Genomic DNA, 25,163 nt, shown 5'->3' on the forward strand with positions numbered 1-25,163 from the left:
CAAAGGCAGCCCCACATAGAGTGCATTACAGAAGTCCAGTCTGGAGGTTACCAACAGATGTACCACAGTTTTGAGGTCATTGATCTCGAGAAACGGGCACAGCTGACGTATCAGCTGAAGCTGATAGAAAGCACCCCTGGCCACCGCTTCAACCTGAGAAACCAGTGTGGATCCAGAAGTACTCCCAGACTGCGGACCTGTTCCTTTTGGGGAAGTGTGACCCCATCTAGAACAGGTAGGTCAAAATCGTCTCTGGAGTTCTGACTCCGCACAATAAGTACCTCCATCTTATCTGGATTCAGCTTCAGTTTATTCTCCCTCATCCAGCCCATTACTGCCTCCAGGGAAGATATGCCATCACCTGAAGAAGCTGACATGGAGAAATAGATCTGGCTGTCATCGGCATAATGATAACATCCTGCTCCAAATAACATACTAATAACATCCTGATGATCTCTCCCAGCGGTTTCATGTAGATGTTGAAAAGCATTGGAGAGAGTATGGAGCCTTGAGGGACAGCATACTTAAGCTCAGATTTTGAAGAGCAACAGTCTCCAATCGATACCAACTGGAATATGTCTGAGAGGTAGGAGTCTAACCACTGTACAGTGCCTCCCACTCCCAACCCCCTCAGACGTTCCAGAAGGATACTATGGTTGATAGTATCGAAAGCCGCCAAGAGGTCCAAAAGGACCAACAGAGTCACACTTCCTCTGTCAATTCCCAACTGTAGATCATCCATCAGGCCGACCAAGGCAGTCTCTACCCCATAGCCCGCCCAGAAGCCAGTTTGAAATGGAAACTATGGGTGGTGGGACACACAGCAGCCCCCTCTAGTCTCTTCTAGTTCTCTTCCCTGCCTGCTCCCTGGAGGATTGCAAAATAGCTGATAACAACTGGAGTCTTATCAAGCAGGCAATCAGCATTGTAATCTGTCTCTTTCCCAAGAGAGAACTTTACTTATCAGGGAAGCAATTACAGCAGCTTTGTTCAGCTAAGCAGCAGCACGGGGGAAAAAGGCCAAAATGGCCAGCCACCTAGGGAGGAAAGAAACGGGGGGGGGGGGGGGCTCGTACCCACCATGCCACTAGCTGGCTATGGGCCTGCATGGGGCTGGACCCGAAACTCAAACTGGGACATCCCTTGGCTGGCTGCTGCTGCTGCTGATTAGTCCGGCCTGTCACACTGCTGATCCTTCTTCTGAGTCTGGGTTGCTGTACTCTGGAGGCTCCCTTGAGGTCACTTTCTGACAATGGGATGTGTGGATCCAGGTATTCCTTCCCTCGCATGTCATGGCTTCCGACTGCCCTTCCCCATCCAGTGGGGAGAGGCTTTGACTGACATAAGAACATAAGAACTGCCCTGCTGGATTGGGCCTACAGGCAGGAGTTGAGGGCATGCCTTCTCTCCTGCTGTTACTCCCTGCTGTTACTGACCTGATCCTCCCACCCCTGATCCTTCCATTCCCTCCTTTGGTTCCCTCCAAAATCCCATCCCCTACAGGGTCACTGCATCCGCCTTCAGCAAGTTGCCCAGCTGACGGAAGTATTAAACTGGCTCCTGGGTTAGTGGCTACTTGCAGTCAGACACCCGATCGCTAGTGCCTGCAATCCCCGACCAGTGGCTATGACCACATGATCCCCACCTTCTAGTCTAGAGTTCTACAGATTACAGACACACGAGATAGGGGGTCTTACACAGGGCGTCCTGTTTCCATCCGACACAAGGGTAGGGAAGTGTCCTTTGAGAACACAGCTGCCACCTATGCTCCCTCCCCCCAGGTACTAACCTCTTCCTGATGTTGGTCCTTTGATTCCTCCATGGGATGGTTCTCGGCGCTTACTGTGGGCAATTGACTCAGCCTGTGCCCTGCCTATTCCACTTGACATCAAATTGTTGGAGAAATTCTCCCCTAATGCTAGAGTTCTTTATAGGCAGGGGCCACACCATTCCATCAGATTTGAAGCTTTATTAATCACGGTACCAGGCATTCACCAATCACTGAAGTGAGAGAGAAGAACCCTACAATATGGTGCTTATGGACTATATACTCAAGCGTTATCAGTTATACAAATATCTTAGGTAAGAATGAGCACCCATACATTGTACATCTTCAGATCAGCATTAACCAATCATGGTTCTCTAGGCTAGATATACATTTTATAACTACTGCACATGTCCAGCCTTCAAACCACAGAGAGGCTATTGTTTATTGTTTTGCACTCACAGCATCTTTCCCAAATACCACAGAGAGGGAGTAAAACTTTGGTTCACTTCTCCATCTTGGATTTCTCTCTTCCATCTTAGATTTTCCTCCAACACAGCCTCATGCTCACCCATTGCACACCTATCCGCCTGGCTCCTGCCTGCCTCTGCCCTTCCAACCACTGTAGATGCCATCCTTTTACGCTTCTGGACTGGGAGCCAGGAGGAGAAAGAAAGGGCGGGCAAGCACTGCAGTGGTGGCAGGAGTGGCAGCAAGGTGCCACCATGCATGAGTGGAGGGTGTATACGCAGACACTTGCTAGTGCACAGCATCTGTGGGGAGTGCCGGGCATCACTGGGGAGGGGGAGAAGACCAGTATTAGCTACGCCAGTGGTCCTATGTTTTCTCTTTTTAAGTATGATTATTTTTGAAGTTATGCACATTTCCAGCAGTTCTCAACCAGGTGTACAAGTACCCCTGGGGATGCTTGAGGCTCCTACGAGTCTTCCTGCCTCTCCATGCTACCGCAGGGCTATTGCCTCAGGATCGAGGGATCATCAGCACCAAGCAGCCAAGACTTCCACAAGTCCAAGGGGAAAGAGTCAGGCAGCATCCCTTCCTCCTACTCTGCTCCCAATTGATTGGCTATATGCTGAGGACGGTTCAGTCAGTCCATCCCTCCCTTCCACTACCTGATTTCTGACCAACTGAAGTTAATAATTTTAAACTGTATTTGTTAGCCACCCCATAACAAATTGTTCAAGTTGCCTGCTTCCCCTCAGCCGGCTATATTCTAGACTGGTTTCAGTGTATATGAAATGATAAGCAGGGTGTTCTACCTGTTCGGTCCTGGCTGATTTTCTAGAGGGACATTTAGAAAATGCGGACGGTCTCAAGAGCTTATGAATAAACAGATTATTTCATACATTCGCAAAACTTGGAATACCTGGGAGCTGTTTTTAATTCAGTGAAAGAACATCCGCACAAACATTTATTTTCTGGTAAGCGGGGGTGGGGGTAAACCAGACACAGCCATTCCAACTACCATTTAGACTAGGATGTTGCTTTTCAAAATACTAAAATATGAGAGCTCAACTGTACTGCAACCCAGGATCTGCACTTGCACAGTGATCCTGAAGACGTCCATGATTCCGTATAAACACTGAGCATAATCTTAACCATTCACTCAGTCGTGCCTGCCTGGCTTTCTTTCGAACGTATGAAACGCTTCGCAGCGCATGCATTTTCAACTCTGCGGTTGCTTGCAATTGTATCTGACATCATCATCATCTCCTCCCCGCTGTCCAATAGGAAGAGGAGGAAGCAAAGCCGGATGTATTGCAACTAGACCACGCCCAGGCGCTGCCTGTTGCTAGGGCCTCAGAGTTGGGTAGCAACAGGGCGGAGGGTGCACAGGCCCGTGTGGCGCGGGGAGTGCCGGGAGCTTGCCAGGCCTGGTTGGGTCCTGTTCCGGGGTGCGCTGCCATGCAGGGGTCCATGGTCCGGCGGACGCAGGAGTTGCTGGGGCGAGTGATTCGGAAGCCGCCTCTTACAGAGCGCCTTCTCAGCAAACCTCCCTTCCGCTATCTGCACGACGTGATAGGGGAGGTCAGGCTGGGCGAAACGGGAGCGGGATGGGGGGAGGCTCGCGTACCCCTGTTGCTAGGCAATCAAGGGAGGAAAATGTGTGTGGGGTGTGTGTGTGTGGGTGGGTTGGGTGATGCCGAGTGAATGCCTGCCATCTCTTGCCTCTCCTAGTTCTATCTCTTGGTTTGCCAACTTTTTAATTGGTCTCGGCCGCTGTGCCTCAGACTTTGAAAATGCATAAGCCATCAATACAACCATAGCTGTATTGCTGTTGGCTAGTAGGAAACGACTTTGTTGTTGCTATTGATTTCACACTGCCAGGAAGTATTGTTCCGATTCTTATCTCCACTAGAACTAGCTGTTTTTATGTCCTTTAATAGCAGCTGCATATAGGTAAGCAAAGAGAGTGTTGCTCTCTTTGTCTTCTGAAAAAAAGATTATCTTGCTAATTCTTGTAGAATAAGTTGCTATTGAAGACAGGCCAGTATATAGTTGGGGCAAACCCCGGCGTTTGTGGTGAAATGACAGTCAGTCTAAGCTAAATCTATCTTAGTCCCAGATTTTAATGAACTAAAGCCCACTTTCTCAAACACATGAAATGTTATCCTCAGTTGGCAAAGGTATTTATTTTAATTTTCTATTTTTAAAAAAATGTTTGCCCCACAGTTTCCATTCCTATGGGATCCTCAGGGTGACTTGCAATTAAAATATAGTACAATAAAATCAACCACTAATCACAATAACAATTAAATGAGCTAGGATAGCTATCGGGACAGCTAAAATTAGCAAGCATTTCCATGAGATGCATGCCTAAAGAAAAACATCTTGGATTATCCAGGCTTCTCAGTGCATAGAGTTCCACAGTCTAGACAGCACTGACAAGAGGGCAGGGGAAGGTGCAGGAGGGGGAAATTTAGGTACAGAGAAATTTATTTAAGTGGCACTAAAAGGCAGCATATAGTTATGACACTTCTGGTTTTACTTTATGATTTATATTAAAAGATATTAAAACCAGTTTGTTTATGTTTAAAAAAAGCCTTGTGGCACCTTAACAACTGAACAGAGTTATTGTGGTCTAAATGTTCATACACTAAGGCCTGCTTCATCAGATGCATGGAGTTATCCTTGGTTGGCATGAACATACATGGAAAAATGTGTAAATTGGGGTCAAAAGGCAACTCATTGTAAGAAGAAGTGGTAGTTTTGCAAGCCCAAATGTACAGAAAGTGGACTTTGGCCCATGAAAACTTATGCCACAATAAGGGCCAAATTTTAATCATACTGGCTGACATGATCCGCGGTCATCAGGAACAGATTTATAAAAATGAAAAGGGCTTTTGGAGGGGGAGGGAAGAGATGTGAAAATCACTCCCCCCTCCCCCTCCACAATCCTGCACACCATCAGCCATCAAAAGCATAGCAACTGATCCATGAGATCCACACGATCCATTGCTGCTCTACCATTTGAGTATTACATCCTAGTTTGTAGTTGATTAAGATGGCTTTAGTCAAGTGACTTTATTTTACCTATCTGAAAACAAATTACATTGTATGCTAAAGAAGGAAACTGTGTCTGATTCTGAACTAATTAAGTTAGTTATTAGTTCTATAATACATTATCTGAACTGAGAGAGGCATTCAGAAAACATAATTCCCAAACCAGAATCCTTTGGGAGGTTTTAGTCCCCATCTCACAGCTGAAGTGCTTGTTTGACCACACAGAATAATTGACTCTGTAGGGTAAACCAAAGGCAACATTGATGGGCTGTTGATAATATGAGGCATGAACTTTGCCTTTGAGAATAATACATAAAGCAAAGTTTCTTTGGAGATTATCGTGATTGTCTCTAGCATTATCTGAACCCGTGTTAAAAAAAGGGAGAGGAGAGCTGGTCTTGTGGTAGCAAGCATGACTTGTCCCCATAGCTAAGCAGGGTCTGCCCTGGTTGCATATGAATGGGAGACTTGATGTGTGAGCACTGCAAGATATTCCCCTCAGGGGATGAAGCCGCTCTGGGAAGAGCAGAAGGTTTCAAGTTCCCTCCCTGGCTTCTCCAAGATAGGGTTGAGAGAGATTCCTGCCTGCAACCTTGGATAAGCCGCTGCCAGTCTGTGAAGACAATACTGAGCTAGATAGACCAATGGTCTGACTCAGTATATGGCAGTTTCCTATGTGTTCAAACACTGTTGTATGCTTGGTAAAATTATTTTTATTTTATTTTATTTATTTTATTATACTGCTTATTTTATTATTTATTATATCACTTTTCAACAAAATGTTCACTAAGTAGTTTACTTAGCAAAAGGAATTGGGATGGTGGGGGTGGGGGGACCGAATTGCAAGACCAAACTATGAAATCTCATTGAGAAATTATAAACCTGAAAACATTATGCAAATACAGGCAGACTATAATCCATGCTGCTTGCCAAATCCAGAAACATCATCATTAATTGTTGTTGTTTTAAGGTAATTAGATCAACTGGTTTCATGAAAGGACTATACACAGATGCAGAGATGAAATCTGATAATGTTAAGGTATGTATGGAGTGTCATTTAATCTCTCTTCATAACGTTCACTAAGTAGAATTTTATGTGTGTGTGTATACCACACTCACAGGCGCTCTCCCTGTGATATTCTGAAACACCTGACTTACAAACACTCATACTTGCAAACAAAGCTCCATAACATATTATATTAAGGAAGTCCCCAACTTATAAATGCCAACCTGCACATACAAGCAAGAAGTTGCTCTTGGGAACTATATGCTTATGAACAAACAACTTACAAATAAACATTTGGAACACAACCCGTTTGTAGGTTGGGGACTTCCTGCATACATATGCACAATATGTATTCTTACACACCCTTGTTTGGTTGCTGCAAAAATGTTTAATAAGCTATACCTTATTAAATACTGTATGCCATTATTACCACAATTCACATTCAAGTCTGGATAACTTTCTTTACCGTGATGTTCTATCAGGATAAAGATGCAAAAATCAACTACCTTCAGAAAGCAATTGATGTTGTCGTCATGGTGACAGGAGAACCATTAGCTGTGAAACCAGCACGTATTGTTGCTGGACATGAACCTGAAAGAACTAATGAGCTGCTCCAAGCAATTGCCAAATGCTGTATCAATAAGGTATGATTTTAACAAATGCCTTTAATTCATGTATTTTAGTATGTCTTAAAGGTTCTGCAGCAAATATTAGTCTAATGTTACAGTGGCGGCAGGGCGGGAGATGGAGTCTCGGGGGAAAGCTAGCTCTTGGGAGCAGACTTGTAGGGGAAGGGTTAATTATCCCATCACTGCTTTCCCCCTTGCAATTTGTTCTCTTCAAATGCTATTTTGCAGTACAGATGAAGCAGCAGACAGTATGGTCATCCAAAGATGACCTTGGTGTTGTAGACATTACTTCAAGTATTCAGATTCCAAACCCTGTGGGACTCTAAAAGTAAGCACCAGCACTTTGATTTGTGCCTGGAAAAGGAACAGGTGCCAGTGAAACTGTTTAAACCAGGGTTTCTCAACGTGTGGGTCCCCAGATGTTATTGGACTTCAACTCCCATCATCCCCAGCCCCATTGGCCTTTGGCTGGGAATTATGGGAGTTGAAGTCCAATTACATCTGGGGACCCACACGTTGAGAACCCCTGGTTTAAACACTGGTGATGTATGCTCCCATCAACCAATCCCAGTTAGTCCTTCTGGGATGCTAGCTGCAGCTTCTAAGCTGTCTTCAAAGATGGCCTCATGTACAGTATCTTACTGTAATCTATATGAAGGTTACCTCAGCATGAGTAGCCATGGCCATACTAACCTATTCAGGAGGGGCCACAGCTGGCACACCAACCTCATTTGATGAAATCCGCTTTGTGCCATGGAGACTATGTGAGCTTCCAGTGACAAAATTGAACCTATGAGTACCTCCAGTTGGCGGACATGGTCCTTCAGAGGGTGTGCAATCCTGTACAGAACAGCATGAACACAGTATTTTAGCCAGATGAACCACCCACCAACAGTATTTCCAACTTGTCTTGAATTGAGCTTTAGTTTATTAGCTCTCATCTGGCCTTTACTGATTCCAGACTTCAGTGCTTCACCTGCATAGCATGTTAAAAAGTTGGGTGTTAACAGTATATTGGTGACACCTCACTCTGGATCCCCAGTTGACCTCACTTGCCAGCTTTATGTAGATGTTAAAAACACGAAAGATGAGATAGAACCCTGCAGGAACTTATAGTATAGATGCCACTTAGTCGAGCAGAAGTCATCCAGCATCACCTGATAGAATCAGTCCTCTGAGTAGTGGAGGAACCACTGTAAGACAATGTCCCAGCCAAAAGCCTGTAGGCAGCAAGAATTTTCTTGAGTTGCAAGAAAAAGTCTCTAACCCTATCATGATTCCTGGAGGATTCTACACGATGAAATGCGGAATTGGAATTGCAGCTTCAAATCCAAGGAGACTATTTTTTTGCTTCTCATCATGTGCTCATCACTGGCTTGCTCTTTTGCCATTTCTGTGCTCTCAGCTCTCTGCTGAAGTAGGGGCTGTATTATGTTGCCCAAGTGCTTCCATGTCAAAATTGGGTTTTCTTCCTTGAAACATTGTTTCACTGGAACTATGGTGAGTATGAGAGGGAACTGGAGACTTCCAGGCCAGGTGATGCTTACCATAATCTCCCCAGCCCCAGGATTATCTGTCATCTGCCACATTTGGGGAGGAGGTTCAGGTGGAGTTGGCTGGCCGGCTGTGGTCAGGCTTTGCAGATTGTTATAGCCCTGCTCTGGACTTAGGCTATCTGCTTTGGGATTGCAATTAGTCTTTCAAGGAACTGCAGACATATAAAATTATGCACAGTCTTGAGAAAGATGGTAGAAAGGGCTTGTCCCCCCCACCCCATAATTCTAGAACCTGGGGCAACGCTGTCAGTTACATATGTGTTTACCTGGCAAGCATAAAAGATTTTGAGAAAACATGGTCTGAAAGCTAATGTAATTTGTACAGCACCAATGACAATAAATGTGAGAGAAGGGGGAATTGTTTGGTTTGTGAGAAGGAAGAGGGTGTTTGCTAAATTAAAGGAACAGTGTATAAAATCATATGTCTGGAATGTGAAGAATTTTATATTGGGGAGACAGGGAGACCCCTGTTGAAAAGGTATAAAGAACATTTGGTAGCTGTGCAATGTAATAAAAACCGACTGAAACCTGGGCAAAGCATAAGAAAGAAAGCTGGCAGTCCTATAGAGAAACAGCTGGAACCCCACTGGTCATGCTGTAGACCTTATTTGTTATCATCAGTGTGGGAGCATCCTTGCCTTTTCACTGGTTAGAAAGCCACGAGGGGCATAGTGATAGGGAAGACTAATATTATGTGTCTGCAACACAGATTCCTTGGACTGTTTGTGAGCTGGTGATTGTACCAAAACTAGGCCAGGTTTTGAGAGAGAGTGCTGCCAGATAAGTGGCCTTGCAGCAGGGGCATTACTAGGCACTTGGGCCCACAGCCCTGCTTTTGATAATTGAACTCATTCCTGCCCTCCCCTCCATGAATAAGTAATCTGACTCCCCCCCCAAAGGGAAACTAGAGTTGATAAGTGCTGTACTGGGGGCTAAAGCATTCTAGCACGGCACCTTCTGGGAGACAGAGATGGGAAGCAATTGTTCCTGCTGGAGCAGCAGCAGCAGACAAAACTGCCCCCCCCCATCAAGAAGGTGATGGTTGATGAGATTTGAGGCCCTGGGCCATTCATTGGGGGTGCAAAGCCCTATGGGCCATCCCTAACAGAGCCCCTTTCTTGCAGTGTCCTTGCTCAGCCTCTCTCCCTTTTGTAGTAGACCGTAGCCATTGAGGTAATACTTAACTCTTCCCTGTAGGGAGTTGCTGTGGAACTCTGTGTGCAGTGGCTATTTGTTTTGTTCCATGTGCCCAGGCTGTGCTCATGAAAGCCAAAAGAGACTATAAGTGTCCTTGCTGTTTTCAAGAGATCATCGTGCGAGTTACAGGACTAGAAATAAAGCTTACAGTACTTGAATTTTCTTCTCTTTATAGCTGTCCAGTGATGAAGCTGTTCAAAAAGTCCTTGCTGGAGAGAAAGCTGATATCAAAGGAAAGACTACATCTTCTTCTAAACTCCAAAACAGAGAATCTAAGACAGAAGAACATAGATCCCATAAAGAGGTGCTGTGAACAACCCTCAGCATAGAGTGACTATAAATGATGCTGCATGAAAAACACGGAATTGTGCTATGAGGAATCCTCCAGAACAGTGTAGGATGGGGTATGGGGACTACAGCAGGAAGGACAGAGGAGATTGGCTGAAATGGAGGGGGTGCCTTGTGTACATTTGCATATGATATCCAAAGGTACAACCCAATGTTTTTATATTTTATTTTTTAGGGAAAAGGTGACACTGAAATAAAGGACAGAAGCACAATTCAAGACCAAAAATCCAAAGAGGAGATCAAAGAGGAAGATAGAAAACAGAAAGAAAGTGACAAACATAAAGATTACGAGAATCGACACAAAAATCTTGATAAAGACAATTCTAAAGAAGGTGAAAAACATGAAAGAGAGAAAAACAAGAACAGATCATCCAAACAGGGAAGAGAGACAGAGAAAAACAGAGACAAAGAAAAAGGAGATGGAGAAGGAGAAAAGGATACAGAACATGATAAAGAAAAGGAAAGGAAACATGAGGGAAGAGAAAAGGACAAACTAAGAGAGAGAGAGAGAGAGCGGGGTAGGGACAGGGAAAAAGAACATGAGAAAGTCCGAGAAAGGGGAAAAGATAGAGAAAAAGACAAACGAAGGGAACGAGCCAGAGACGCAGAACAATCGCGAGAACAAGGAAAAGATAAAGCAGATAAAAAGGTAAAGGAGAGATACTTAATTATAAAATTGGCAGTTGGTAACAATTGTAATTAACAAATATTTTGAAGAAATGTATGCTAAAGCAGTACCCAAGTTGTCTGGACTACAGTTTTGTTTTGTGTTTTTTCCTACATTAAACAATGTAGAATAAGGGCCACAATCAGGAAGTACATATATGCTGCTTAAAAAATAAATCCAAATTCTGCATTTAAAGAAGCCAATTTCTCTGAACGGAACAAATTTATGCAAATAAAGAATACTTGCATATTTTGCATAATTTATTTTCCTTCTAGTACCTTTATTAGGACAAACTAGAATGACATAAAAGAGTGCATAGGCTTTCACATTCACCAGAACTTGTATTCAGGCTAGATATTAAGAAGCAAAGACAAGGTGGGAGAGACAAATACGTGTCTCTCCCAAAGACTTGTATCCAGCCTTTGCACAAGTAGATGTAAGAGAACTTCACTGTCTCCTTCTCCCTGAAGCAACCCACCCACTCCTTGCAAAAAGATGTTCTTGAGGGTTATGAGGCAATATGGTGTGCAAGAGGACTGCAGGGGAAGGGAAGAATCTTCCACATGCAAACTAAGCCGTTTGTGGAAGGTGCTTGAGCCCAGTTTTGGCAGATTTCTTATCTGGAACAGCTTTTCAGGGAGTGCAGGGGCCTACTGAGGAGAGGAAGAGGCATGGGAGCTTACTCAGTGTTTGAATAAAATCCAAAGGTTTTTCTGGGCATGATAACAAGCTTGAGTCTGTAGTTTGCAATTGTCTTAAGATCGAATGGAGCCAGTGGTATGCAGATATTGAGTTAGACTGTGATTAGTTCAGAAAGATCATAGGTTGCCTAAAGGTTTCACGGACAATGGCTGCTTTTTCCTTGAAATTGGAAAAGTCTGTTCAGATTTGTAGCTCCAATAGGAATACTAAAGTCCATTGGGAGACAGATTACATGGGTCGGGGCAGGGTGGATGGAAAATGTGTTGTCCTTATATTAGCAAAGAGATTGAATATAAAAAATTAACCATTGGAAATCTCAGGACATGCTTGGATGCTGAACTGACTGAAATCATGTAATATAATTGGATGCAGTGTTCCCTCTAAGCCGTGTGCATGTGCTCACTTTTTTTTGGATGTCCACTCAATTTTAGATCCCGCACAGGTTGAATCAGAAAGGTCGCACTCTGAATGCATGTGCGCGCAAACTGTCTTGATACTGCGCCCAGAACAAAATTCGTTCTGCACACAGATGGAAAAAAGAGAGAGAACACTGATTGGATGTAGTAACTCAGTTTAATCAGTTTTATCAATTTAATCTGTTTGCCCACTCTAATTGTATGGAAAGAATGTAAAACATATATGGAAATAACTGTATTACTGCTTTTGGGAAGTGAAATAGACACTACTTGTGGGTCATTCCCACAAGTAATGTAGATTATTAGTATAGTACCTTTGTCAAAATAAGTAAAATGTGAAGCAGTTCTAAATCCATTTAATTCCAAGGGATCAATCCAATCAAGCTAACTACTTTAAGCTACTGTTGATTTCAGTTGGAGAGTTAATTGTGTGCTTAAATCCCTCAATGTGAAATAAGAGGTTTTTGTTCTTAGTTTTATTTATTTAACATTTTTATACCTCCCCATACGCAAGTCCCTAGGCAGTTCACAATCTAAAAACGCAACAGTTAAAACATTAACACAAAACAGTTTAAAATACAGATAAAACCTGAAATTTTAAACTTTAAAACTATAAACTAAAAGCCTGGCTAAACAGGTAGGTTTTCAGATCCTTCTTAAAAACATCTAGAAAAGCAGAGGCTCTAATTTAGTTAGGAAGTGCATTCCAAAGTCCCAGGGGAACTGTAGAAAAGGCCCCGTTTCAAGTCGTTACCAACCAAGCCAGTGGCAACCACAATCAGACCTCCCCAAATGATCTTAATAGGTGGCGGGCTTCATGAAGAAGAAGGCGTTATCTTAATTTGGTTCTTTATGATAAGTAGTTTGGTATAACTGAGTATTGGCTTATGTAAGAACCTTGATATTAGTGGGGTTTCAGTTCCCTGCTGCAACTGTGCATATGGAAACCGCGACTATTGGGTCATTGGGGCTATGGGATCATGGGAGTTAAGTTCTTAGAGGTCGAGAAATAATCAAGAATCGGCCAAATTTCAGGGGGAAATGTGGGGGGAAACTGCCCACTGTGCTTTGCTGGTCCCCTTTAGTTGAGCTGTGTCCCTGAATGGCCAGTAATCGGTTGAAAATTGTGGGGTTAAAAAAAAAAGTTTTTTAACGGAGCTGTTTTGATGGTCCTGAACACAAAATGGTGGCCAGAAATAACCTCTGAGGTAATTTCCAACCATTCCTGACCTGCAGATACGCTAAACTAACCCCTTATTTGCCAATTTCCCCCAACATATACTGAGGTCAGGTGTCAATTACCTGACTGCGGATATACGAATTCACGGGTGTGGAATCCACAGATATCGAGGTTCTCCTGTATATTATGCATTAATGTGTGAGCAGACAAATTTAAAGAAACAATGCCAAACCTATAGCTGGCATTTCAGCACTGAGGTAAAATAAGGAAAATATTAATCCTGTCAATGTTGATGAAAGAATTCTAATCATTTGGTCACAAAGAGTTTTGTACATGGATAATACTAGGGGTGGAGCCACCATTGCGGGGTGGTGGTGGTGGTTTGTGGTCAGGGGCCATGCCTGACATCAGATACAGAGGGCATGGCCACGTTAGCAAATGGTAAACTTGGGTCGGTGCATGTTTGCAGCGCGGCTGAAAACGTCTCTCCCTGCTTGCAAAAGCAGAGAGATGCATTCTGGCCAGGGTGGGAACCTAGCACTGGCTGAAGTTTTTCAGAAATGGAGCCATGCGGTTCTGTTTTTAAAAAGTTTCAGCCAGTGCTGGGTTTCCAGCCTGGCTGGAATGCTCCTCTCTGTGTTTGCAAGCAGGGAGAGGCATTCCCGGCTGTGCTTCAAATGGTCAAAGTTTGCTAACATGGCCACGCCCCCTGCATCTGATGTCACACATGGGGTGTGGGCTGAACAGGGGCCACCGGCGTGTTCTCTCCGCTACTGGATAATGCCATGCAAATCTGAAGTCCTTTCGTTAGTTATCTAATTATTTTTTGGTGATCTTCCCTTCCCTCTGCAGTAACAGCCACTGGATGGACACTGTGCTGGGGTCAGACAGTGTTGTCCCCCTGCTAGATATGAGAACCACCGCTTAAAAAGGTGCCTCTTTGCCTGGTTAGTGGAAGCTTAATGGCAATAGCTTATTCATGCTGAAAACAGAATTTACATATAGAAGGATATATTGTTATGGATTAATTTTGCTAGAGAATTTTAATAAACACAATACAGTACTGTATATTGTGTTACCTGTTTCAAGGGTTTAGTATAAAACACTTTTCTCCTTCTAGGCCACAGGATCTGATGACGGTGTAATCAAAAAACCAATATCTGTAAAAGATAAGGCTGAACTAGATAAAGAAGTAAGTAGTAGAAAATATGTTTTTTTTGCAAATAATTGAAAAACCTCATTTTTAGAGTACCCAGCAAATGAAACTTTAGCATTTACAGGAAGATGTGTTTGAAAACACTGAACCATTTACAGAGTGATTTGACTTACTAGAATAGCACAAGATTGTCCAAATGTAATGTCAAATCATGGTTTGGTATTACATGAACAAGCCTGGTGCTCATGCATCCCCCCCACCATTATTTATTGTTTTCATTTAATGTACTGGCTTTCACCAAACAATCCCAAGGTGACTTTCTGATGTAGTGAAACATTAAAAACAACATCACAATGGAAAGATACATATTTATAATAATATTATTACTACTACTACTATTACAGAAGGTCAAACCAGCAATTAAGGGTATGACAGGAGAAATAATGTCAAAAGATAGCAGTCCACATACAGTATAGTGAAGCATGGTTGATTCAGCATTGCCTGCGCTGCTGCATGTCCATAAAACACTGCCCACACTGTTGCAGAGCAGGGCTGTTCTTCTCTAACTTTAAAATTGGACAGCCACAGTTGCATGACGCTACCTCCACTGGAAATAATGATGGTAGTGTTGTGTAGTGCTACTTCTGTTATTTACAGTGGAGATAGCGTTGTGCAACCACAGTTGCAGTGTGGGTGGTAGTGAACCACCTGCGTTTTGCTGTGCTGTATGTGGGTCAGCAAGTTTAACCACCCGCTCATTACCTAAATCATGAAAGCTTAGGTGAACAGCACTCTTTTTCACTGCCTGCAGAAGGCCAGAAAATAGGGAGCAGCATGAGCCTCAGCGAGGGAGTGTTCTACAGTTTAGGGACAACAACAAAGAAGTCATTGTCCTCCACGTACTTGATAACCTCACTTCTTGAGGAGAAATGAGGTTAGTCATCCTGATTTTGATTACTTTCTTTTGGTGTAATCTAATGTAATCTTTTCAGGATTGTTTTACTGGTTAAATGCATAAAATTCTCATTTAGATTTTTTAGGTAAATTAATTAAATATTGGTGTTTATATTTTGAGGGGGAAAATTAATATTCCAAGATTGAGACTTGAGTGAAAGTTGTAATGCAGAAAGAACACAGAGTTACAACTCCTTGTTTGTTGTTAGGGGCCCAGAGGCAAAGGAGGACAGGACTGCTTTACCTTCTGTAGTTCAGTAGGAGCTTCTTGTATGACAACCTGTACTGCTAAGATTCCCTTTTCTACACAACTGCTACAGATGCAGATATCTTGTCCTTGTTTGCCTCTGGTCATCTTAACTGTATGTCTTCCTCCCATACAGTGAGTCTTTCCTGTTTCTTCTCTTTTGGAAAGGCACATGTGTGTGCCCATTCTTCCTCTCCCAATCTCTTCTTCCTTATTGATAGGGAGGAGGAGTAAATACTGCTCAGGCCACAGTGTTTATGTGAACAATATTGTGGTGGCCCATCACATTGTTGCTTAGTATATATGCTCCACTGAAAACTCTGCACATCTACAACTGTTGGTTTCTGCTGCACATTGGGAATGTGTGGCAATGACTAAAATAATGACTAAATGACTTTTTTCACTATTGCTTTCTTTTCAAGAGTGAAAACTCAACAAGATTATCCAAGCAACATTCAACAAAGGGACCAAGACAACGAGCCAAACCTGGTGGTGAAGGTAACTAAAGAAAGGCTTCAGGTCTCATTTTATCCTAAGGATTCTTGAACCCATGGAGCACTTCAAAGACTGTGTGTGTTAGTGCTCCTCGGATGTTTTGCTGTATGTGGAAGTACTAGAGTTGCAACAGAAGATAACTGTCAGTAGCATAGAGGCTTGGTAGTTTGAAGAAGTAACACATGAGCAGATAACTAGGTGCTGGAGACCTTGGTGAGGAGTCTGCATAACACTGCTGATTTTAAACATGTTTAAATGATTTTTTGGTCTGTATACTATATGTAAACATTTCATTGTAAATTCTTTCATGTTAGGACGGAAGGAAGCTAGTAAGAGTGTATCTAGTGGTATAATTGACAGAACAGCTAGCATATTAAAAGAGAAAGTCGAGCCAGTTTTTACACCACAGGAGCCAGGTAAGAAAAGGCAAGGTTCTTTTGCTTGGGTCTTTGAATGCTAAATAAGTGTCAGTATTTTTAATCAGCATTACAGCTGCAATGTTAGTTTTTACTTATATAAGGAAATACACCGTAATTTTGGGCAGAAAGGCCACATTGGCATAAAAGCCTCAGTAAGGAAAAAAGGCTGAAAAATTGGAGAAACTCAGCAGAAACACCACATCGGCATAAACACCGCAGTTAGAGGAGGACATCATATATTATTTTTTCACTTGCATTGAACGCTTAAACTTTTACTACAGCTTGATCCTGAATTCTAGCATAAATGCCACATTGGCATAAATGGTGCAGGTGGCAATAAACAACTTTAATAACATACCCACCGCAGCCTTTCTACTCAAAATTACAGTATATATATTCTATCATATCAGATCAATAGAAGCATTCTTAAATGTTTAAGAATCCAAAAAAGCTGGTGTATGTAGTGGGTGACTAATAATAATAATAATAATAATAATTTTGATTTCTATACGGCCCTTCCAAAAATGGCTCAGGGCGGTTTACACAGAGAAATAATAAATAAATAAGATGGCTCCTTGTCCCCAAAGGGCTCACATTCTAAAAAGAAACACAAGATAGACACCAGCAACAGTCACTGGAGGGGTACTGTGCTGGGGGTGGATAGGGCCAGTTTCTCTCCCATGCTAAATAAAGAGAATCACCACGGTAAAAGGTGCCTCTTTGCCCAGTTAGCAGGGGATCAAGAAGTTCCCAGTTCATATTTCACCAAGAACTCACTAGGTGGTCTTAGACAATCTATGTTCTCTGGCTCATTTGCATCTGCTATGTAGTGGTAATATTACTGAGCAGCCTTATAGGGTTGTAAAGTGCTTTATAAATGTATTTATCATAATCAGTCTTTAAACCCTGAAAAGGTTTGAAGCAGAGATTCATCCTCAGATAGTTGGATATATCCAAAATGCAATGGTTCCCTTCAATTGCAGAGCCGTGACCTATTGATGACTGCTGGATAAGAAGTTTTCTAGCTTCTTTTCCTAAAATGCCAGAAAGATTTTCTACTCCTTGCACTGATGATAGGCAGTTGGGGTGGAGGTGAGCTGCACCAGCCTAGGATCTAGAAACTTTATGTTCTCTGTAGGGATCCGTGGTCACTCACAACTGGGTCTTCTGCTCCTGTGCAGGAGAACATCGGAAGAATTCTTTAGCTCCATTTAGGCATTCATTAGACCTTTAAGGGGCAGTGATATCAGAGCCTACAAAGTCAGCTGTAGAGTGCCTCCCCCTTCAGTTCCTTCTTGTCTGCTGCTTGCATTGCCTCGGGAAGGTTCTGCTCCGGTTGTTCCCTCGTTCCTATGAGAAAGATTGTGTTTTTATTACTGCTTTTCGGTTGACTTTGGACTGTTTTCTGGACTCAGCTTAACATTTACCCTCTGGTTTTGGCATTTTACCTCTGGTCTCCCAGCTGACTTGGACTGGTTTTCCCCCAACATGTCTACCTCTAAAAGTTTTTTAAGATGTGAGACTTTTAATCGCACGATGCCCTCTAGCGATGGGCACTCTGATTGTCTTCTATGCCTAGGTGTTTCGCACAATACTAGTGTGTGTAAAGTTTGTTTGGCATTTAAAAAGAAAACCTGTCTTAGCTGGGAACTTTGCCTCAAGGCATCTTTATATGAAAATATTCTACGACTGGGCAATCCGATACTGAACATCATGTGACTGAACGTCATCGCCGAACGTCATCGATGACTGAACGTCATCGCCGAACATTTCGACATCCTGCCAGTACACAGTCGGTACCAGCGGCGTCGGCATTGGCGTCAGAGCTTCTACTTTTTAAAAGCCTCAGGAAGGGGTCAGAGAATGGTCCCATAAGCATAAACATGGTCACCATCACTCTGAGTCCAAGGAGCCATGCAAGAAAAAGTAGAAAAGCTCACGTTCGTTGGCTTTGTCAGCTCCGGCCCCAATGCCCGACAAGTCAAAATTGGCGTTGAGCTGTATGTCCAGGACCCTGACAACATCTCCTTCCTCAGCTCAATCGGGGACCTCCTGCTCTCCCCAATGCCCATCTGGGACTGCAGTGCCACCTTCGACGTCGACTTCCACATCAGCACCAAAGACTTCATGGCTTCCAAAGTTGATTGACACTGTTTCGAAGTTGAAGACCTCGACTCTGAGACAGACGTCGGCACCAGTCACAACAGTATCAATGTTGATGGAACGGCAGACGCCATTTCCACCAGCACCAAAAGGGCCAGCAATTCAAAACCCAAATCCCAGGACCCAAGCCAAGCAGTCCTTTTAATATGTTGGACCTGGATGTTGCTCACCATCCCCTCATATGGTACCCGGCTTGCTCCGTTCCTCCCTTCCTGGCATCAAGTGATATCCAACGTCTGGGTGTTGTACATAGCCAGAGGCATAGCTATAGCCAGTTGTACTATTGAATTTGACTCTCTGTCCGTGCACATGGGCATAAAATACATCTACTCAACTTCTATTCTTGAAGAAATAGTTTCTTTGCTGCTCCAAAAGAATGCTATAGAACTAGTCCCTCATCCCTTAATGCATGCTGGATTCTATTCAAGATATTTCCAGGTCCCTAAACATGATGTTGGGCTTCATCCCATTTTGGAGTGTGAGCTGAACAAGTTTGTCAAGACCTCCACATTCCACATGATTTCCCTATAATCAATCTTACCGTGACTGTGGGAGGAATGGTTGGTGTATTTAGACCTGAAAGATGCTTACTTCCACATCTCTATAAGGCCTTGTCACTGCCAATTTTTACAATTCTGCCTTGGCGCTAAGGCCTATCAATACAAGGTACTTCCATTTTGCCTCCCTAGGGTGTTCACTAAGTGCATGGCAGGTGTCATTGCCTACCTACGTGTCCAGGGCATCTCTGTTTTTCCATACTTGGATGACTGGCTTTTTACAGCAAGGGCCAGGTCTACTTTACTGTCCAATTTAAAGTTTACCCTCTCCTGGCAGATCTGCGGCTCAGTGTCAATCAGAAGAAGTTAATGTTGACCCCCCAGCGTACCATCCAGCACATCAGGGTGATTTTGGATGTAAGGGAGAAACATGCATATTTACCTATGGAATGTATCCAGGCCATTTCTTCAATGATAGTAGCCTTCCAGGAAACCCCATGACAATGGGCTCGATCCATGAGCTGGGGTGCTCAATGTGGTACCCAACAGGCAAGGGGCCTATGGAACTCCCAACAGCAAGAACTTCATATTAATTTTTTAGAGCTCTTGGCCGTGTTTCTTGTTTTTAAAATTTTCTTACCCATCTTCCAGGGCCAGGTGGTTCAGGTTCACATCGATAATACTATGGTATTGCCTACTTAAATCACCAGGGAGGCACTGTTTTGAGGTCCCTGAACAACCTTGTGTTGCAGTTATGGGAATGGTGCTTGAGATTTGACATCCTCCCCATGGCAATACATATTAAAGGGGAAGATAACATTTTACCTGACTCGCTTAGTCAGGACCTCTCCTTTTCTAATCTCCATGAATGGGAGTTAAATGACTCTATTCTGCCAGATGTGTTTGACTCTTGGGGTGTCCCTGATATTGACTTGTTTGCCACAGCGCAAAATGTTCTTTGTTCTGTTCTAGGGCGGGCATCGGCCCAAACTCTCTGGGGGATGCCTTCCAGCTGCAATGGAAAGACAAATTGTTTTACCTCTTCCCCGCCTTTCCACTAATGTCCAGAGTGGTGGGGAAGATATTGCAAGAATGCACACAGTGTATCCTAGTCTGCCCCTGGTGGTCTAGACCAGGGATTCTCAACATTGGGTCCCCAGATGTTAGTGGACTTCAACTCCTATAATCCCCTGCCCCAGTGTCCTTTAGTTGGGGATAATGGGAGTTGAAGTCCATAACATCTGGGGACCCAACATTGAGAATCCCTGGCCTAGACAACCATATTTCCCAGCTGTCCTCCGACTATGCAAAAGATTTTACCGTCGCCTTCCACCTCAATGAGACCTGCTCACGAGAGATGGGGGCTTGATCCTACACCACAGACCCTCTCGCTGACAGTGTGGAGGCTGAACTTTTAGACAAAATCCTATTGAATAAGAGGAAGGCCTCTACAAGGCATGACTACAAATGCAAATGGAAGCTTGATCCTACACCACGGACCCTCTCGCTGACAGTGTGGAGGCTGAACTTTTAGACAAAATCCTATTGAATAAGAGGAAGGCCTCTACAAGGCATGACTACAAATGCAAATGGAAACGTTTTGATTTGTATGCATCTTATTTATTATTATTCTTTTACATTTATATCCCGCTTTTCCTCCAAGGAGCCCAGAGCGGTGTACTACATACTTGAGTTCATTCTCACAACAACCCTGTGAAGTAGGTTAGGCTGAGAGAGAAGTGACTGGCCCAGAGTCACCCAGCTAGTCTCATGGCTGAATGGGGATTTGAACTCAGGTCTCCCCGGTCCTAGTCCAGCACTCTAACCACTACACTACGCTGGCAGGATGTTATTTATTATTATTATTTTTACATTTATATCCCACTCTTCCTCCAAGGAGCCCAGAGCAGTATACTACATACTTGAGTTTCTCTTTCACAACAACCCTGTGAAGTAGGTTAGGCTGAGAGAGAAGTGACTGACCCAGACTGGTCTCCCCGGTCGTTTTACCCTTTCCAAACTTCTGTATGCCAAATACTCCTTTACCTCGCCTCACTCAAGGGCTTGGGCCTCTCAAACTCTTCCCTCAAGGTTCACCTAGCTGCTATCTCCTCTCACTACTTGTGTGGGGATGGCAAGTCTTTTTTTGTTTATCCTGACTCCAAGTGTGTTTTGAAAGGGGTTAACAACCTGTAAACTGCTCCCCACCCCCCAGGTATGGCCACAGGCTGAACCTTGGAGCATGTCCCTTGTGTTATCCACACTCACAGAAACCCCATTTGAACCACTGTTGTCTTCTTCCATGAAGCTACTGTGCCTGAAGACTGCCTTTCTGATAGCCATCATGTTGGTGAGATGTTTCAGTGAACTTACTGCCTTGAGAGCTGAGGTTAAACTGCGTCTGGATCCTGCCTTTCGTCCAAAGATTCTATTGTATTTTCACATTAATCAGGACATTGTGTTACCTACATTCTTTTGCAACCCTTCCATGCCTCTTGAACATTCCATGCATGCCCTGGATGTCCTCAGCTGCTAGCTTTATTTTCTGGATCGCACTAAGACTTTCCGGCGATCTGAAAAACTGTTCATTTCCTATGCAAGAGTCACTAAAGATTTAGCCATTTTGAGACAAAGATTATCCAATTGGCTAGTGCAATTGATTTTCCTTTGTTACAAGAAGCAAGGCATTCCGCCGCCCTCTAAAGTCAGAGCATATTCCACTAGAGCCATAGCTACCTCAGCTGCCCACATGGCTGGCATCATTCCTGAAGGACATTTGCAGGGCTGCTACCTGGTCTTCCGACTGCCTTCTGTCCGTCACTACGCTGTGGACTTACGCTTTGCTTCAGAGGCTAACTTTGTTTGGGTGGTTTTGAAAAAAGTACTATAGCTGCTAGCACCCATCTCCTTATTTTTTGGGAGCTAGTTACTCACTCAGTTGTGAGTGACCATAGATCCCTACAGAGATAAACAGGTTTCTTACCTGTAACTTATGATCTCTGTGGGGATCCATGGTCACTTACAACACCTATCCTGCCATCCCCTCTGCTAGCTTGTCTGTATCATCTTACTTACCTGTGCTGCTGTGGATTGCCTTCTGTTTTATTCTATAACTCTCCATATTCTCAGTCACTTCGCAGTGGCCGATTCAGGAACTGAAGAGGGAGGCACTCTACAGCCGACTTTGTAGGCTCCAATATCACTGCGCCTTAAAGGGCCAGTGAGCACCTAGACGGAGCTAAAGAATTCTCCCAAGGTCCTCCTGCACAGGCGCAGAAGACCCAGTTGTGAGTGACCATGGATCCCCACAGAGATCATGTTACAGATAAGCAACCTGTTTTTTTAAAGAAGGAGGTCCCAACGGGTGGTACTAGTACCTCTAGATACACTTGAAAGGCTCCCAAGGGATTCTTGAAGCCCTCTTGTTTTCTCACACCGCAGCCATGCTATTTGTTCTCCATCAGAAGTTAGCCAACTTGAAGCTGACAAGTCCTCAGTGATGTGCCCACTGCAGAAAGCAAGGGAAGAGAGTAAAGACTCTCCTCTGCTCTTGATTGGCTGGCTACATGCTGAAGCTCAGCACACCCCACCCTACAGCCTGACAGGCAGGCTTCAGAAAATTAGCACTGAGTACTCTCATTGAAATTAATAGGACAAGTAAACTTATCCCATTAATTTAAGTAAGATTGCTTGTGAGTAACTTAGTGTGGTTGTGACTCAGTGACTGTAGTAACCTGACTCCCTAACTGTAACACTTAAACTTGTGTTAGGTATATATGTACAGTGAGGGAAATAAGTATTTGATCCCCTGCTGATTTTGTCCGTTTGCCCTCTGACACAGAAATGACCAGGCTATAATTGGAATGGTAGGTTTATTGCAGCTGTGAGAGACAGAATAACAACAAACAAACCCTCAAAAGCCCAGTGCCCAAAAGTCAGCGATGGATTTGCATTGTAGTGAGGGAAATAAGTATTCGATCCCTTCACAAAAGATGTCTTAGTACTTGGTGGCAAAACCCTTGTTGGCAATCACAGAGGTCAGACGTTTCTTGTAGTTGGCCACCAGGTTTGCACACAACCCAGGAGGGATGTTGTCCCACTCCTCTTTGCAGATCCTCTCCAAGTCAGAAAGGTTTCGAGGCTGATGTTTGGCAACCCGAACCTTCAGCTCCCTCCACAGATTTTCTATGGGATTAAGGTCTGGAGACTGGCTGGGCCACTCCAGGACCTTCATGTGCTTCTTCTTGAGCCACTCCTTTGTTGCCTTGGCTGTGTGTTTTGGGTCATCGTCATGCTGGAATACCCATCCACGACCCATTCTCAATGCCCTGGCTGAGGGAAGGAGGTGCTCACCCATGATCTGACAGTACATGGTCCCGTCCATCGTCCCTTCGATGCGGTGAAGGTGTCCTGTCCCCTTAGCAGAAAAACACCCCCAAAGCATAATGTGTCCACCTCCATGTTTGACGGTGGAGATGGTGTTTTTGGGCTCATAGGCAGCATTCCTCCTCCTCCACACACGGCGAGTTGAGTTGATGCCAAAGAGCTTGATTTTGGTCTCATCTGACCACAACACTTTCGCCCAGTTCTCCTCTGGATCATTCAGATGTGCATTGGCAAACTGCAGACGGGCCTGTACATGTGCTGCCTTGAGCAGGGGGACCTTGCGGGCACTGCAAGATTTCAGTCCTTCACGGCGTAGTGTGTTACCAATTGTTTTCTTGGTGACTATGGTTCCAGCTGCCCTGAGATCATTGACAAGTTCCCCCCGTGTAGTTCTGGGCTGCTTTGTCACCGTTCTCATGATCATTGCAACTCCACGAGGTGAGATCTTGCATGGAGCCCCAGACCGAGGGAGATTGACAGTTATTTTGTGTTTCTTCCATTTGCGAGTTATCGTGCCAACTGTAGTCACCTTCTCACCAAGCTGCTTGGCGATAGTCTTGTAGCCCAGTCCAGCCTTGTGCAGGTCTACAACCTTGTCCCTGACATCCTTCGACAGCTCTTTGGTCTTGGGCATGGTGGTGAGTTTGGAAGCTGAGGCTTCTATGGACAGGTGTCTTTTATACAGGTACTGTAACAAGCTGGGATTAGGAGCACTCCCTTACAGAGGGTGTTCCTCATCTCAGCTCGTTACCTGCATATAGTGAAAAGACACCTGGGAGCCTGAAATCTTGCTGGTTGATAGGGGATCGAATACTTATTTCCCTCACTACAATGCAAATCCATCGCTGACTTTTGGGCACTGGGCTTTTGAGGGTTTGTTTGTTGTTATTCTGTCTCTCACAGCTGCAATAAACCTACCATTCCAATTATAGCCTGGTCATTTCTGTGTCAGAGGGCAAACGGACAAAATCAGCAGGGGATCAAATACTTATTTCCCTCACTGTATATACATATGCACACACAAATTTAAATGATACAGAAAAGCTTTTTCAATGACCTTCTTTAATGCACAATAAAAGATAAAAGTTTAAAAGTTTAAAAACATTCAAAAGTTTAAAACTTAAAAACTAAACCACAGCTGTAACAAAATAGCATACGTTTCGATGTAAGACATCATCCTCAGTGCTATACAAAGGTGGCTGAGTTTTGTTCTTAAATACAACTCCACACCATGATTCAGCGAAAGAACTGAAGACAATTAACCAATCCTGTGGCGCTCCCAATATCACATACGGGGGGGAGGGGGGGAGAAAGTAAGAAAGGCAAAAAAAAAAAAAAAAAGAGGGACAAGAACACAAAAGTACAATGAAGTTCATACACTCAATAACCGATGAATTTCATTGCTTCCTTCGTTTCCTCTTTAACATTTATAGTCCTCCCTACCCCCTGTATGGAGGTTGCACATCCTGACCCCACAGAAAATGTGCTTGTACTTTTAGTACCTCTGTGGTAGTGAGTATATAATCAGCATTTCCTGCCACTGCATACAAACTGTGGGCTGTCTAATCCATCTCTACATTGCACTTAGATCTGAAGAATAACCAGTATGTGTTTATATTGTAGGTGAATTGGCCAGTGATGCAGGTAAAACTAATAATCTTATTACTATATGCTAATATACCTTACAAGTATTTTAACATCAATAATATGGAATTTAGAAATAGGTTGCTTTGTATTCAGATTGATATATAAATCAAATGTATCTTTTAAGTGATCCGGTAATGGTAATTGTAAAGTGATCTGCATGGTAATCCTAAATCTGGACCTGCATGGTAATCCTAAACCTGCACAGGAC

General features: G+C 43.7%; 1 protein-coding gene across 4 annotated transcripts in view; it reads left to right on the forward strand.

The window, feature by feature from the left end:
- The window catches only part of TRAF3IP1 (TRAF3 interacting protein 1), a 91,333-nt gene that overhangs the window by 14,306 nt on the left and 51,864 nt on the right, over window positions 1–25,163 (forward strand). The window contains exons 1-9 of one of the 4 annotated variants that reach the window (XM_053283203.1): window positions 3,572–3,814; window positions 6,261–6,329; window positions 6,779–6,940; window positions 9,854–9,982; window positions 10,202–10,675; window positions 14,112–14,183; window positions 15,771–15,846; window positions 16,158–16,259; window positions 24,932–24,952. In XM_053283203.1, the coding sequence (XP_053139178.1) occupies window positions 3,692–3,814; window positions 6,261–6,329; window positions 6,779–6,940; window positions 9,854–9,982; window positions 10,202–10,675; window positions 14,112–14,183; window positions 15,771–15,846; window positions 16,158–16,259; window positions 24,932–24,952 (1,228 nt within the window). In that variant the 5' untranslated portion in view covers window positions 3,572–3,691. Of the gene's footprint in view, window positions 1–3,571; window positions 3,815–4,371; window positions 4,414–6,260; window positions 6,330–6,778; window positions 6,941–9,853; window positions 9,983–10,201; window positions 10,676–14,111; window positions 14,184–15,770; window positions 15,847–16,157; window positions 16,260–24,931; window positions 24,953–25,163 lie in introns of those variants that run through there. The other 3 variants (XM_053283204.1, XM_053283206.1, XM_053283205.1) reach the window with 3 other exon arrangements.

The sequence above is a fragment of the Hemicordylus capensis genome, chromosome 1 (assembly GCF_027244095.1).
Source record: "Hemicordylus capensis ecotype Gifberg chromosome 1, rHemCap1.1.pri, whole genome shotgun sequence".
NCBI classification, from domain to species: domain Eukaryota; kingdom Metazoa; phylum Chordata; class Lepidosauria; order Squamata; family Cordylidae; genus Hemicordylus; species Hemicordylus capensis.